We start from the raw sequence: 15419 nt of genomic DNA, 5'->3' as shown, positions 1-15419 counted from the left end.
AAGCTCTCATACTGCAATTGAAGGATGTGTTACCGCTCCCCAGTTTCAGACTGGCGTGTGCTGACAATTGTGGCTCAGCAGGGAGGGTTGGATAGAGGAGTAAGAGAAGGGGATACAGGGAGAAAAGAAGAAAATGGGGTAGAAGGGTATTCTCTTATTGGAGTGGGAGTGGGGTGGGGTGATTTCTTAGTGGTACTTTTGCCTCAACAGAAGAAGTCAGTGCTACTTATACATCAGTTGTTGCAGGGCGGGTGGCAGTGCTTCATTGCCAGTTGCCAATTTTAGTATCGGTTGGGGCAACAGGTTTGTAATTACATTCTGTGATTTCTTCATTTTGTGGTACATTATACACTTAATGGGAATTCCTGCTATCTTCATCTCTGTGTTTGTGAATCCTGTTGCCACTTTTAAGTTCGGCATTGTAAGTTATTTTGCCTACCTTGTCTAGCTTCTAAAATATGAAACTTTGTTGTATTCAATTTGCTGTACTATTCAGTCAGTGATTGGCCATGGCTGGTCGCACTTGCCTTTATGACCAGCCATTTAAATTCACTCTGTAAATTCATCTTATTATTCCTCTATCTAGTTCTAATATTGTGCTTAGATCTTCAATGTTCTCTTAGCTTTGTCTTATTATTTTTGTTCATCTTGTGTCGTTCCCAGGGTAGGTGATTAACATTTCCTTTAGGTAGCCCTGACATGTAACATTAGGCACTGTAACTTTATGCTCACAGCGCCATCTACAGGTATAATGCCCTTCGCATGTTGCAATAATGCACCATTTTTAAGATATAATAGGTGTTGATATTGTTTGGGTGATTGAATTTATTTCTGTACTGTATTTGATCATGTAAAAATGTCAGTATAAGTAACAGCAAAAGCTTTGCTCTAATTTCAGCCAAATAACTAGGTTATCTTCTGCATTATTAAAGCAACACCGAATCTTTCCTTGTTAGCAATTTTTAACTGTCTCAGTCCAGAGTAGTTATATACTTGCTCCAGTTCAATACTCACTGAAGGTTTAAACCTCGATGAAAATGGACTCTACTTATCTTTAGTAGACCAAATGGCTGCATACTTCTCAATGAAACCAGGCAGTTGTTGATGTGAACAAGGTGATTTTTCTGTCTCCTTTTTCCTTGTCTGATCAATATGTTTTTAAACCAACCAGATCATAGAGCATATTTATTGGTGAGTAGCCCACAGTTTTGCTTCACCCACTCATCTTAGCTAAACGATTAGACAGAAGGTTGCAATAAAAGAAGGGGAAAGAGTGAAACAACAAAGGATAAAAATGAGTTTCCCAGTCAAAAAGGAATCTGCAATAATATATATATAAATGTAATTGTAATTCTAATGACTTGAGATGTTGAACATTTTTTCCAGCTAACAGAAACATCCTCACGTTATGCAAGAAAAATTTCAGGCACCACTGCATTACAGGAGGCTTTAAAGGAAAAGCAGCAGCACATTGAGCAACTTCTCGCTGAACGAGACTTGGAAAGAGCAGAGGTTGCTAAAGCAACTAGCCATGTGGGAGAAATTGAACAGGAGCTCACATTACTTAGGACAGGTCATGAACAGGTAAGAACTTATTAGGGCAGTGAGCTATATTGGCTTTATGAAAATTTCTAGACTGTACAGTAGAAATTAGATGTAAAGATATATAATTACTTGATGGGCACCACAAGAGTCAGAAACTAAAAATAAAATAAAAGGGAACAATATACTATTGAGAAAGTATTTTGGATTAGAAATATTTATAATTTCTTTTCTTAAAAAAGATTGTAAGTGTCTTTGCTAAGAGATGATGCTCTTTATTTGACCAATAAAAAGACAGCTTTGTGAGGACCAGCAACATTGGTGTCTGCATCAAGTGTACTGGGTCTTTGTCCAAACCTATCTCCAACTTTTACCATTAAGTAATGTAGAGAGCAGCATCATTTCCATCCTTGGAAACAAAGCTAGTAATTTATATTTATAAGATTGGTGAGTTGCAGGTGCAGATAACCATGTGGAAATATGATGATGTAGCTGTAATGGAGAACTAGCTCAAAGAAGGGGAGGACTGGGTATTAAATATTCCTGGATACAGGGTGTTCAGGAAAGACAAGAAATGAAGGAAAGAGGGAGGGTGGCAGTATTGATTAAGGAGAACATTGCAGCTCTGGAGAGAGAGGATGTTTAGAGGGGTTGACGACCAAATCTAATTGGCTAGAGTTAAGGAACGCAAAGGTGCAGTTACATTGCTTGGTGTAGTGTATAGGCCACCAACTGGTGGGAAAGATGTAAAGGAACAAATTTGCAAGGAAATTAGAGAGGTGCAAGAATTATGGAGTAGCTATAATGGGGGACTTTAATTAACTGAATACAGACTGGGATAGTAGTGTAAAGGGCGGGGTGGTGGGTGGGGGAGCAAGAGTTCCGAGAGTGTGTTCAGGAGGATTTTCTGCAGCAATATGTTTCCAGTCCAACGAGAAAGGCGGTGGATCAAGTGTCAGTAGGGGAACACTTAGGGGACAGTGATCATTGTATCATAAGGTTTAGGTTGGCTATTGGAAAAGGATGAGAAACCATCCAGAGTAAAAATAATGAACTGGGGGAAAGCCCACTTCAGTGGGATAAGAATGGATCTGGCCCAGATAAATTGGAATCCAAGGTTGGCAGGCAAAACGGCAACTGAACAATGGGTTGCCTATAAAGAAGAGATAGTTTGGGCACAGTCAAGGTATATTCCCACGAAGGGGAAAGGTAGGGTAAACACATCACTGACCCAAAACGTTAACTCTGCTTCTCTTTGCACAGATGCTGCCAGACCTGCTGAGTGGTTCCAGCATTTCTTGTTTTTATTTCAGATTTCCAGCATCCGCAGTATTTTGCTTTTATTTGTTAATGGCAAATCGTGTTTAACTAACTTGCTTGAGTCCTTTGATGAGGTAACCGAGACGGTTGCTGAGGGTAATGCTGTTGATCTGGAGTACATGGACATCCAAAAGGCAATTGATAAAATACTGCACAACAGACTTATGAGCAAAGTTACAGCTCTTGGAATAAAAGGGACAGTAGCAACGTGGATACAAAATTGGCTGAGTGACAGGAAACAGGGCAACAGTTAATGGTCGTTTTTCAGACTGGAGAAACGTTTATAGTGGAGTTCCCCAGGGATCAGTGTTGGGACCCCTGCTGTTCCTGATATATATTAATGACCTAGACCTTGGTGTACAGGGCACAATTTCAAAATTTGCAGATGATACAAAACTTCGAAACATTGTGAACTGTGAGGAGAATAGGGTAGAACTTCAGAAGGACATAGACAAGTTGGTGGAATGGGCGGACAAGTGGCAGGTGAAATTTATTGTAAAGAAATGTGAATTGATATAGTTTGGTAGAAAGAACACGGACAGCCAATATAAAATAAAGGATACAATTCTAAAGTGGATGCAGGAGCAGAGGGACCTGGGCGTATATGTGCAGTATTGTGTCCAGTTCTGGGCACAACACTTTGGGAAGGATGTGAAGGCATTAGAAAGGGTGATGAAAAGATTCAAGAATGGTTCCAGGGATGAGGAACTTCAGTTATGCAGATAGATTGGCGAAGTTGGGACTGTTTTCCTTGGAGAAGAGACGGTTGAGAAGAGATTTGTTAGAGGTATTCAAAATCATGAGGGGTCTGGACAGAGTAGATGGGGAGAAACTGTTCTCATTGGTGGAAGGATTAAGAACCAGAAGGCACAGATTTAAGGTAATTGGGAAAAGAAGCAATGGCGACATGAGGAAGAACTTTTTCAGCAGCAAGTGTTTAAGATCTGAAATGCACTGCCTGAGAGTGTGGTGGAGGCATTCAAGAGGGAATTGGATTATTATCTGAAAAGGAATAATGTGCAAAGCGACAGGGAGAAGGCAGGGCAGTGGTACTAGGTGAATTGCTCCTTCAGAGAGCCAATACAGACATGACAGGCCAACCATTCTATGATTCTATATGTAACTAAAAGTTTATTATAACCTAGGGATAGTGTCTGCCAGATAATTCACATGAGCAGGTTTTTTACAGCCAGGTTAGAAGTAAGGGCATGTTGCATCTCCATAAAGCTGTGTTCCTACTGGCAAGAGAGAATGACTTTTCAGTGACATTTTCTTCATTAATCTTTCTTGGAGGGAATGCTTTTGATTTCTAAGGAAGCTATACGTCCCTTGGGAAACAATATGTGGAATGAATGCGGTGAAGTGTTTCTGAAAATAAAATCAACTTTTGACATCGGATTTTACTTTTCCAAAATAACAATTCATCTTGGCCATCTTATTGAGGGGAATTTATCCACTTTTTTTTTTACCATGTTATAGTTCAAGGTTGGCATTCGTTCGAAAACTCTCAGCTGCCAAAATCTGTTTTCTGGGTGATTTATTTTAAAATGTGAAGATTTTGCTTCCTATATCTGTAACTAGTCACAAACTTGATCTCCTGTGCTTGTCTGGTTTGCTTATTTTTAAATGGAATTTTAAATAATTTTTTTCCATTATCCTTTTCACAGTTCTTCCATCCTAATTATACTTCTCATCACTGTGCAACCTTCTGCACCTGGTGGGGGTAACAAAGTGTGTGGTGTAGAAGTCTCCATAGATTAAGAGGTGCTCGATTGCATGGTGACTGGAAGTTTTCTCGTAACTTTTATGTTACATTTTATGAAATATGGGACCTATTCACTGTTCTTAAAGAGCTTTATATGAAGAGGACAATTAAAGATGTAGTCTTGCATTTGTTTTGGGTTTGAATGTATGAACTTGGTCTCTATACCACTGATGTGTATGATCGCTTAAAACGAACTCCAGAAGGCAGTTATTGCATCTTGTATGTAGCCGGAGGGTCAACACAATAACCATGACAAATATGCCACATTATCATTATATAATTGATGACATTTCTATCGTAGTGATAAATTTTTTAAAAAGTGCCTTAACTTAAAGAATATCCCATGGCTCTGCACTGATGGGTATAAATATAAAGGATGCCAAGCCAAGAGGGGAGAGCACTCACTTGTGCTTTCCTCCTCTCTCGTCACCTTCTCCTCTCCCAACCCCCCTTCTCCTCTCCTATCACCGCCCCCCCCCCTCCACTCAATTTTTCTTGCTCTAGGATTACGATAAGTAGGCTGCTTATCAATTGTAATGAATATAGGATAATAATCAATACAAATCAATGGTTGCAATAATAGGATTTATCGTGCACAAATAGTCTGGACTCTAAGTGCTACCCAACTTCAATATTCAGTTGTTGTTCCATATATTTTCATTAAATAACCCAGTTAATAGCGAGGATATAAGTCTGTTTTATAATATGTTACTTGTCATTATATCATAAATGTACATTATGCAAAGCATGTGATTTTAATATGATGTATGTCCATTGGAAATTCTCAGTTTACTGATGGGAAATATAAGCTACTTAATGAGCTTCCAACAATGCAGTTTCTCACAATGTTAAAATTTCATTCTTTTCATGCAGAATGTATTGGAGATGGAGGCAAAGATGGACCAGTTACGAGCGCTGGTTGAGGCTGCAGATAGAGAGAAGGTGGAGCTACTGAACCAGTTAGAAGAAGAAAAAAGGTACCGGTTACTAACATGGATTTTAAAGTATTATCATGAATGTGACTTTCTTTTGTAAATGTATATTATAAAAATATACTGCAGATTGTAAAAAAAAAACTTCTATGTGGTGTCACCATTGTTATTGTAGGTCAAATGAAGCTTTATTTGATATGAACCAACTCAAAACTCAGTTATCCTTGAAACTACAGACACTATTTTGCAGCTGTAATTTTGTAATCTGCGTTTTATATATGAACTGAGAAGACTTGGGGGTGCTTTTGCTAACGCTGTTGGGGAGGGTTTAAACTAATGTGGCAGGGGGATGGGAACCAATTGAGGAGGTCAGTTGACAGTAAGGAGGTAGTAACAAAAGCCTGTAAGGAACTAGATAATGAAGTCAGTGTGACTAAGGGGAAGAGCAGGCAGGGAGCAGATGATGAATATAAAGGGACTGGTGGTCTGAGGTGCATTTGTTTAAATGCAAGAAGTGTAGTAGGTAAGACAGATGAACTTAGGGCTTGGATTAGTACCTGGGAGTATGATGTTATTGCTATTACTGAGACTTGGTTGAGGGAAGGGCATGATTGGCAACTAAATATCCCAGGATATCGATGCTTCAGGCGGGATAGAGAAGGAGGTAAAAGGGGTGGAGGAGTTGCATTACTGGTCAAAGAGGATATCACAGCTGTGCTGAAGGAGGGCACTATGGAGGACTCGAGCAGTGAGGCAATATGGACAGAACTCAGAAATAGGAAGGGTGCGGTAACAATGTTGGGGCTGTACTACAGGCCTCCCAACAGCGAGCGTGAGATAGAGGTACAAATATGTAAACAGATTATGGAAAGATGTAGGAGCAACAGGGTGGTGGTGATAGGAGATTTTAATTTTCCCAACATTGACTGGGATTCACTTAGTGTTAGAGGTCTAGATGGAGCAGAATTTGTAAGGAGCATCCAGGAGGGTTTTCTAGAGCAGTATGTAAATAGTCCAACTCGGGAAGGGGCCATACTGGACCTGGTGTTGGGGAATGAGCCCGGCCAGGTGGTTGAAGTTTCAGTAGGGGACTACTTTGGGAATAGTGATCACAATTCCGTAAGCTTTAAAATACTCATGGACAAAGACGAGAGTGGTCCTAAAGGAAGAGTGCTAAATTGGGGGAAGGCCAACTATACCAAAATTCGGCAGGAGCTGGGGAATGTAGATTGGGAGCAGCTGTTTGAAGGTAAATCCACATGTGATATGTGGGAGGCTTTTAAAGAGAGGTTGATTAGCGTGCAGGAGAGACATGTTCCTGTGAAAATGAGGGATAGAAATGGCAAGATTAGGGAACCATGGATGACAGGTGAAATTGTGAGACTAGCTAAGAGGAAAAAGGAAGCATACATAAGGTCTAGGCGGCTGATGAAAGACGAAGCTTTGAAAGAATATCGGGAATGCAGGACCAATCTGAAATGAGGAATTAAGAGGGCTAAAAGGGGTCATGAAATATCTTTAGCAAACAGGGTTAAAGAAAATCCCAAAGCCTTTTATTCATATATAAGGAGAAAGAGGGTAACTAGAGAAAGGATTGACCCACTAAAGGACAAAGGAGGAATGTTATGCTTGGACTCAGAGAAAATGGGTGAGATTCTAAACGAGTACTTTGCATCGGTATTCACCGAGGAGAGGGACATGACGGATGTTGAGGTTAGGAACAGATGTTTGATTACACTAGGTCAAGTCGGCATAAGGAGGGAGGAAGTGTTGGGTATTCTAAAGGGCATTAAGGTGGACAAGTCCCCAGGTCCGGATGGGATCTATCCCAGGTTACTGAGGGAAGCGAGAGAGGAATTAGCTGGGGCCTTAACAGATATCTTTGCAGCATCCTTAAACACGGGTGAGGTCCCGGAGGACTGGAGAATTGCTAATGTTGTCCCCTTGTTTAAGAAGGGTAACAGGGATAATCCAGGTAATTATAGACCGGTGAGCCTGACGTCAGTGGTAGGGAAGCTGCTGGAGAAGATACTGAGGGATAGGATCTATTCCCATTTGGAAGAAAATGGGCTTATCAGTGATAGGCAACATGGTTTTGTGCAGGGAAGGTCATGTCTTACCAACTTAATAGAATTCTTTGAGGAAGTGACAAAGTTGATTGATGAGGGAAGGGCTGTCGATGTCATATACATGGACTTCAGTAAGGCGTTTGATAAGGTTCCCCATGGCAGGCTGATGGAGAAAGTGAAGGCGCATGGGGTCCAAGGTGTACTAGCTAGATGGATAAAGAACTGGCTGGGCAACAGGAGACAGAGAATAGCAGTAGAAGGGAGTTTCTCAAAATGGAGACGTGTGACCAGTGGTGTTCCACAGGGATCCGTGCTGGGACCACTGCTGTTTGTGATATACATTAATGATTTGGAGGAAAGTATAGGTGGACTGATTAGCAAGTTTGCAGACGACACTAAGATTGGTGGAGTAGCAGATAGTGAAGGGGACTGTCAGAGAATACAGCAGAATATAGATAGATTGGAGAGTTGGGCAGAGAAATGGCAGATGGAGTTCAATCAGGGCAAATGCGAGGTGATGCATTTTGGAAGATCCAATTCAAGAGTGAACTATACATTAACTGGAAAAGTCCTGGGGAAAATTGATGTCCAGAGATATTTGGGTGTTCAGGTCCACTGTTCCCTGAAGGTGGCAACGCAGGTAAATAGAGTGGTCAAGAAGGCATACGGCATGCTTTCCTTCATCGGACGGGGTATTGAGTACAAGAGTTGGCAGGTCATGTTACAGTTGTATAGGACTTTGGTTCGGCCACATTTGGAATACTGCGTGCAGTTCTGGTCGCCACATTACCAAAAGGATGTGGATGCTTTGGAGAGGGTGCAGAGGAGGTTCACCAGGATGTTGCCTGGTATGGAGGGCGCTAGCTATGAAGAGAGGTTGAGTAGATTAGGATTATTTTCATTAGAAAGACGGAGGTTGAGGGGGGACCTGATTGAGGTGTACAAAATCATGAGAGGTATAGACAGGGTGGATAGCAAGAGGCTTTTTCCCAGAGTGGGGGATTCAATTACTAGAGGACACGAGTTCAAAGTGAAAGGGGAAAGGTTTAGGGGGGATATGCGTGGAAAGTTCTTTACGCAGAGGGTGGTGGGTGCCTGGAACGCGTTGCCAGCGGAGGTGGTAGATGCGGGCATGATGGCGTCTTTTAAGATGTATCTAGACAGATACATGAATGGGCAGGAAGAAAAGAGATACAGACCCTTAGAAAATAGGCGACATGTTTAGAGAGAGGATCTGGATCGGCGCAGGCTTGGAGGGCCGAAGGGCCTGTTCCTGTGCTGTAATTATCTTTGTTCTTTGACTTGTTTCCTGAGCATAGTTTCCTTCCTATCTTCCTTTCTTCCTAATACGAACATTCAAAACCTCGGGATAATGTATTCTTTCTCCCTAATAAATTGACTCTTGATTGGCTCTTTCAGGAATTACCTTTGTCTTTATCAATAGGAAAGTGGAAGACCTTCAGTTCCGTGTAGAGGAAGAGTCCATTACCAAAGGTGATTTAGAGGTAAACAAACTAATAATTTGCAAAGATCCTGAACAAACTACCATGACACAGTGGTTCAGAAGCTAATGGGAACTTCACATGTAAAAAAAAAACTTGTGCTTAAATATCCAAAGAGCAGTGATGGTGAATGTTACCAACACCTGTTGCTAAAAAAGGGATGAGAGGTTGTGAACAGTTTATACTAGTAGCTGATAACTGCTGATTAAATATCTGAACATTTCAGATTAATTGCTATTGGATGATTGGGTTATTTGGCATGGCGTTTGTGGCTAGATGGCTGCAGTGGTGGCAGAAAAGTGTTAATTAATTAATAGTTTATAACCTTATGCTCTCTCCAAAAAGTGCCATTTTAAGTGATTAACTTTTTGGTGAAGCAAGTATTCCATTGAGGACAAAGTTTTGTTCTGTATATGTTTAACAAGTTCTATATAATAATTTCTTTACATTCAACTTGAATATTCAAATATTTGGAAATCCCATAAATATATGAACTATACTTATAAAACTGGCAGCTTTTGGTTCATTGAATCAGAATTAATTTACTTTAATAAAGTTCTTTTAATGGGGTGTCCTTGTTGGGTTAGACTTCATTTTCAATCTTATTGGTGCTGGATGTATGGGGTTCTTTTTCACTTTCTTTTAAATCTCTGGAAATGTTAACTATATCAAGAAAATGAAGGAGGAAATCGGAAAGACTTTGAGAAATTATCTTTGTGATCATTATAAATACTGGAAGAGCACTCAAGCTTGAGTTGAGTATAGCAAATAGTATTCAAAAAGAGATTGAGATATAACCTGTAGACCAATTAGTTTGACACCTACAGTGAGGACAGTGCTTGAATGCATTATATAGGAGCAAACATTTCAAGACTCAGAATCAATCAAGAATCGGCAGCAAAGATTTTGAAGCAGTCGGTCTCACTTCTTTATCTCTTCTTGAATTCTTTGAAGAAATGACCGCTTACTGAGAGGAGCTATCCGTTGGATCTGGTTTACTTGGATTTTAAAGCATTTCATAAAGTTTCTTGCTCTCAAAAGATTTAAATGGATACAAGTCTATAATAAGATAGATTGTTTATGGTTTGTGAAAGCAAAGGCTTGGGGGTCAAATGGCCTTTATTCATTTCCATGCATTTTTATAGCAGATTTAAAATAAAGTGGAAATTCCATGGTACAAAAGGAGCTGTGCAAAAGTTTGAACCAACATTTTGCTAGTTGTATATACATTTTAGCATTTATACATGATATATTAAAAAAACTTTTTTAAAAGAAGCTTTTGCTTCACAACCACTACAAAACATCTCCCTATTTATTGAAATGCTATTATGTCACTTGTCTTAGAAAAGTCAAAGGTCGCTGGAGGATTGTGATACCCTAGAACCATTATTTTGGATTTAAGGCAAAAAGATTAGCTGTGGAATAGATAGATGAGTAGAGAGAAAAAAGAGGAATGAAGCATATAATAAAATATAAGAATAGAATATAATTTAAATACTGCTATGAAGTCTGCCTTTAACCACCTTCTTTTCTTAATAACGGTCAAGTTTATTTAATTTTCACTCATAACTCACACCCTTCTTATAGTTCTGTAATGAGATAGCAAATAACTTTAAAAAATACATTGCTTGCTTTTAGTGTAATGCTTAAAAAATTAACTTCAAGCTAGGAACATAGCATCACGTTGCAAGATTATAGCAGTCCACATGTGTTTTCATCGATATGGAATTACAGTATTTCAAAATCTAAATCGATGGCTCAGTGGGCACTGTGAGCACTGCAGCCTCACAGCTCCAGCGACCCAGGTTCGATTCTGGGTACTGCCTGTGTGGAGTTTGCAAGTGCTCCCTGTGACCGCTTGGGTTTTCGCCGGGTGCTCCGGTTTCCTCCCACAGCCAAAGACTTGCAGGTTGATAGGTAAATTGGCCATTATAAATTGCCCCTAGTATAGGTAGGGGAATTGAGGGAAGGTGGGGATGTGGTAGGAATATGGGATTAATGTCGGATTAGTATAAATGGGTGGTTGGTGATCGGCACAGACACGGTGGGCAGAAGGGCCTGTTTCAGTGCTGTATCTCTAAATAATAAAAAAATAAAAAATCTTAATTGCAAGGGAGGATTTAAATATCAGTTTTGAATAGCCTATAAATGGAAATTATGATTTCTACACACACAGTCTAAATTCTAGTCATTGAAAAAGGCTCAATTAGTAGGAATATAACATTTAAAACCATTACAAAAAGCATAAATTTTATACAGAAACATTTTATTTTGTGATGTGCTTAAATATTTTTGTAGAAAAAAACTGCTGAATGTTTGCAGATTAGTTTTAATAAATTTCATGTGCAAATGAATTAAATATCTTCGAATTAGCCTGAGAAACAGAAATGGGCAAAATGAGGAACTTTAGAAGCACGTTTAAGAAACTCTTTGGACCAAGTCCTGCCAGTTTTATCCGGAAACTTTGGATGTCTTCAAAAGCAGTGTTGATTAAATGTAGAGTATAGTGATATATAAAGATTGAATGATCCTCTACTCAATGTGCCGAAACATGAAGTTTGTTTCAGAGCATTAATATACAAAGTGATATTGTTGCCTAAAAATACTGGCCAAAGCTAAGAGTAGTTGTAATTCACAGCTTGTAGGAGAGCACAATTAATTGGTTGCTAATCTAAATATAGAACTCCGGTAAACCAATGGCTTGATTAGTTCAAATTCCAATGTAGCATAACTGATGCTTGCATATCTCTGTTGTATATCATTCAGAAAGATATACTTTGTTTTCCCCAATGACTCAGTGAATTTACGCAACAAATAGCTGAGCCATACCAAGCAGGAAGATTCCTGGTTCACTCCATGAACTGTACAGATTTAGCTGATCTCAGCTGGAGTACAGGTGTGCCACAATTGGCCTTTTGGAAGGGGAGAATTGGCCAATTCCCACTCCTGATCTCTGCCCAGTAACCCTGCTGAATGTAGGCAAATGTAGATGTTGGGTGAAGATAGACATGACGGTACTCGGCTGGAATGCCTTTCATGGTCAAATTACTGGCTGAGACTCACTGGCGAGATTCATGCATGAATAATGCACATCAAGTGAGGTACTGAAGTGAGCTTCTGTGTCCAGACTCTATTGAGAATTGAATTATTACATGGAAGTAGGGAATAAAATTATCAAGAAAGTGAACTAGATTTGTTTCTTTAAACTTGAAAAATACATTGAAATGTGGAATAAAACAAAACGGATTTGATGGCATAGTAAGTCGTTTCTCACCAAATTGATAGTATTAGCACCAAAGTGTCACATAGCGGCCATCTTTATACAACAGGATTGTAGGGACTTTAGTATAGAATTGTGCTAAATGTATGTGTTATTTTTTAAACTATAAATGTAATAAATGATTCTGTTTTCTGAAAGAGTATTAGATTAATAGAGAGAATGGTATATGGTGTGGCACATGTGAAGACATCCAATGTTCAAAATAGTTTCTAATCAGAGCAATCCAAAATACTACTTTGAAACAAATTGCAGAACTAACTGTAGTGACTGTTTACTCAGCATTGACATACTGATATGCATGTTGCTTTCACAGCTGCAGAATGAAAATCAATATTTGTAATGAGTGATTATACTGTAAACCCCTAATCAATTATAGGATTATCATCAGTTTTGCTGTCATTATTTGACTGCCACATTACTTAAAAACTACATGCCACTTAAGCATCACTTCATGAGGGCAACCTATTCTTTACCTTATTTTAAAAAGACACATAGCTATTTACTTAAGTTTTGTAGGCACCAAAAAAATTATACATCGATGGGATATTTCTTCAGTTTGAGTTTTACACAAACACTTGGGTTTTGATTCATCTATTCATGAGGAAACTTTAGAAGTGCTCCAAGCCTCTTATAAGACTCAAGTGCGTGGTTGGTACTGGCTGCTCTATACACAGGTCAGTGGTCAACATTTTTTTTCTTGGTTTATGAGCCTGCCACTCATCCTTTGTTAAATATAGAAAAGTTTGGCAGGTGGGGAGAGAAAATATTTTTCTTTTTAATCTGCACTGCTTTGGCTGCATCATGAGCCTCAACTCTACAGCTACTCGCTGGACTTTACTCCCAAGTTGACAAGTATGGTTGGAGAAATGCCAGGCCATCATGTGTTCTCTTGTAAGAGGAAATTACAAGGTAGATTGAAAAGGAAATCTGCTATCCTTTTATTTACCCCAGCAATGAAGATGGTGCTGGCAGAGGTTTTGGTTGTAGTGATGGCAAAACTGTCAGGGCTTGCTGTCATTACCTTGTGAAACTGACAGGAAACTTTAGTTAAGCAAGGAAATCTAGAAGTTGCCATCAGTGGCTGTTCCTCTACAGGGTGCGTTGCTAAAGTCCCTGCAGACGGCAATCTTTAGAAATCACTACACTGTCGCAAACTTCTCAATTTACCCTGTAACGTTGATGTTAAAAATTCCCGAAAAGTTATGCCTGTTAATTAGGTGTAACTGGGTTTGTAGTGGTGTGCTGAGTCATAAATACTGCTGAACAAACTTTCTGGCCCTGGAAAACTAATTTTATATTTGTGGAATGTCAAATTTCTCCATTCTGATAATTCCATAGTTTTTAATATAATTTTTTGAAGCTGATTTGATATTTCAGCTTCTAATGTGTCTGTCCCAATCTTTATTTTGCTCTCTCTGAAATTTATGAAATGTGAAGAATAATCAGTGCATTTTACTTCCTGGCGGGCTATTTGTGAAAATTCTTCAATGTGATTAGCTGCTTACCCTGCTTGATGACACTTAGAGATTCAAATTAACGCCGGGAAATGCCACAAAGATTGCTAGGTCAAAATCTGGTCCTTTAATTCATTTTCTGTGAATTTTCTTTCCAGTCCCCCTCTGATTTGGTATGTGACGTCGGGTCCAGAGGAATTGGTTTGGTTTTCTTTATCTTGTATCCCTGCTTTGGTTATTTGCAGGTGTATAGGAATTATTACAAGGGACCAGCTTGGACCTTTTAATGGCTGAACAAAATTTTTTCTCCTTTCGTGCCAAAAGGATTTTATGTACATCAGTGTTAATGGCCTAATTTGTTCATTTAGCAAGGCAGCCAGCTTCTTCTTCAGCACTGCTGTTCATGTGGTGCATTGTACTTGTATGGATTAAGATTCTTTGTTCTTGCTGATCCCAGCTTTTCCAGCTGGTGACTTTTCTTACAATTTGGGTTCAATTCAGTTACTTTTTTCGAGTCCAATGCAAAAGTTTGCTTATGTGGACAAACCCCTTCACTCTGTGAACTGAAATTTAACTTATTGTGTGCTGTACTCGGACATTGGATCGCAGGGTGAGCACTGAGCTCTTAATGAAACCTGCACTGGTAATACATTTCTGACCACACACCAATCTTTAATCAACACCGTGCTGACAGGTGAATCAAGCTTATTAAACAACAATATCAAACAGACGCAAGAACAACCACCAGCAGATTTAGCTAGATCACAACATTTCATTTACCTTTATAGTATCCATTTCAAAATAATAGATGTTCTGAGTCCTTTAGTTCGCTGCAGTATTTTAAACAGCTTGGAGCATGCATTCTGCTAGTCCTTATAGTGATACAGCGAAAAGGGAATTGAAAACTAGTCCCTTGGGCTATATCCTACTCTTTCCATATAAATGCAGGTTATTGTTTGTTCTTTAATATTAAATAGATACAAAAGAAGATTAAAAAGGTATCCTTAATTACTCAAAATAGTAAACCAAAATAGGACTCAAAGGCTAAAAGACTGCCTGACTTGTTTCCTGATTCATTTTTTTTAATGGATTAAAGCAACACAGGCACAATGGGTGAGAGTTCCCCCTGCTCCAACCAAGCCTGCTGGAATGAGAATACTGATAAGCTTGTGCACAGTACTTGTAAACAATTCACATTAATGAGCCAAAACCCGCTTTAAAATATCACTTGTATACTCAAGGGTTGTGGATTTTTTCAACCCTTCACTCCCCTATGCAATTCTGTGTCAATTTCAGGCTATTCTTATTTGCATACCAAACCACAGGGAGATTAGCTGCCCCAAAGAAATTGCTCAGAACCCATTTTGCATTTGCTAAAATATTATTTACATTATATAATGTAGAGATTCTTAGAATTTGAGATTGGATGGAGATCTTTGATCTGTTACTGCCTTGTTACTCAGTGCAATGGTTTGGACTGAGACCATGCATCATTCCGAAGAAGGTAAATCACAGAGTGCCTCAAAGCCTTCCCGCTACTGATTTTGACTTGCTT

The 15419-nt window shown here is 39.2% G+C and overlaps 1 protein-coding gene across 5 annotated transcripts in view; it reads left to right on the top strand.

Annotated features, from left to right (window-relative positions):
- Window positions 1–15419, top strand: part of clip1a (CAP-GLY domain containing linker protein 1a) — a 231074-nt gene that overhangs the window by 86629 nt on the left and 129026 nt on the right. For all 5 annotated transcript variants that reach the window (XM_068055040.1, XM_068055039.1, XM_068055041.1 and 2 more), the window contains 3 exons: window positions 1387–1584; window positions 5501–5604; window positions 9073–9133. In XM_068055040.1, coding sequence (XP_067911141.1) covers window positions 1387–1584; window positions 5501–5604; window positions 9073–9133 — 363 coding nt within the window. The remainder of the gene's footprint in view (window positions 1–1386; window positions 1585–5500; window positions 5605–9072; window positions 9134–15419) is intronic.

This window comes from Heterodontus francisci, chromosome 23, assembly GCF_036365525.1.
Source record: "Heterodontus francisci isolate sHetFra1 chromosome 23, sHetFra1.hap1, whole genome shotgun sequence".
Classification (NCBI taxonomy): Eukaryota; Metazoa; Chordata; class Chondrichthyes; order Heterodontiformes; family Heterodontidae; genus Heterodontus; species Heterodontus francisci.
The sequence above is the reverse complement of the archived record's forward strand: the minus strand, read 5'-3'. Positions and strand labels throughout refer to the sequence as shown.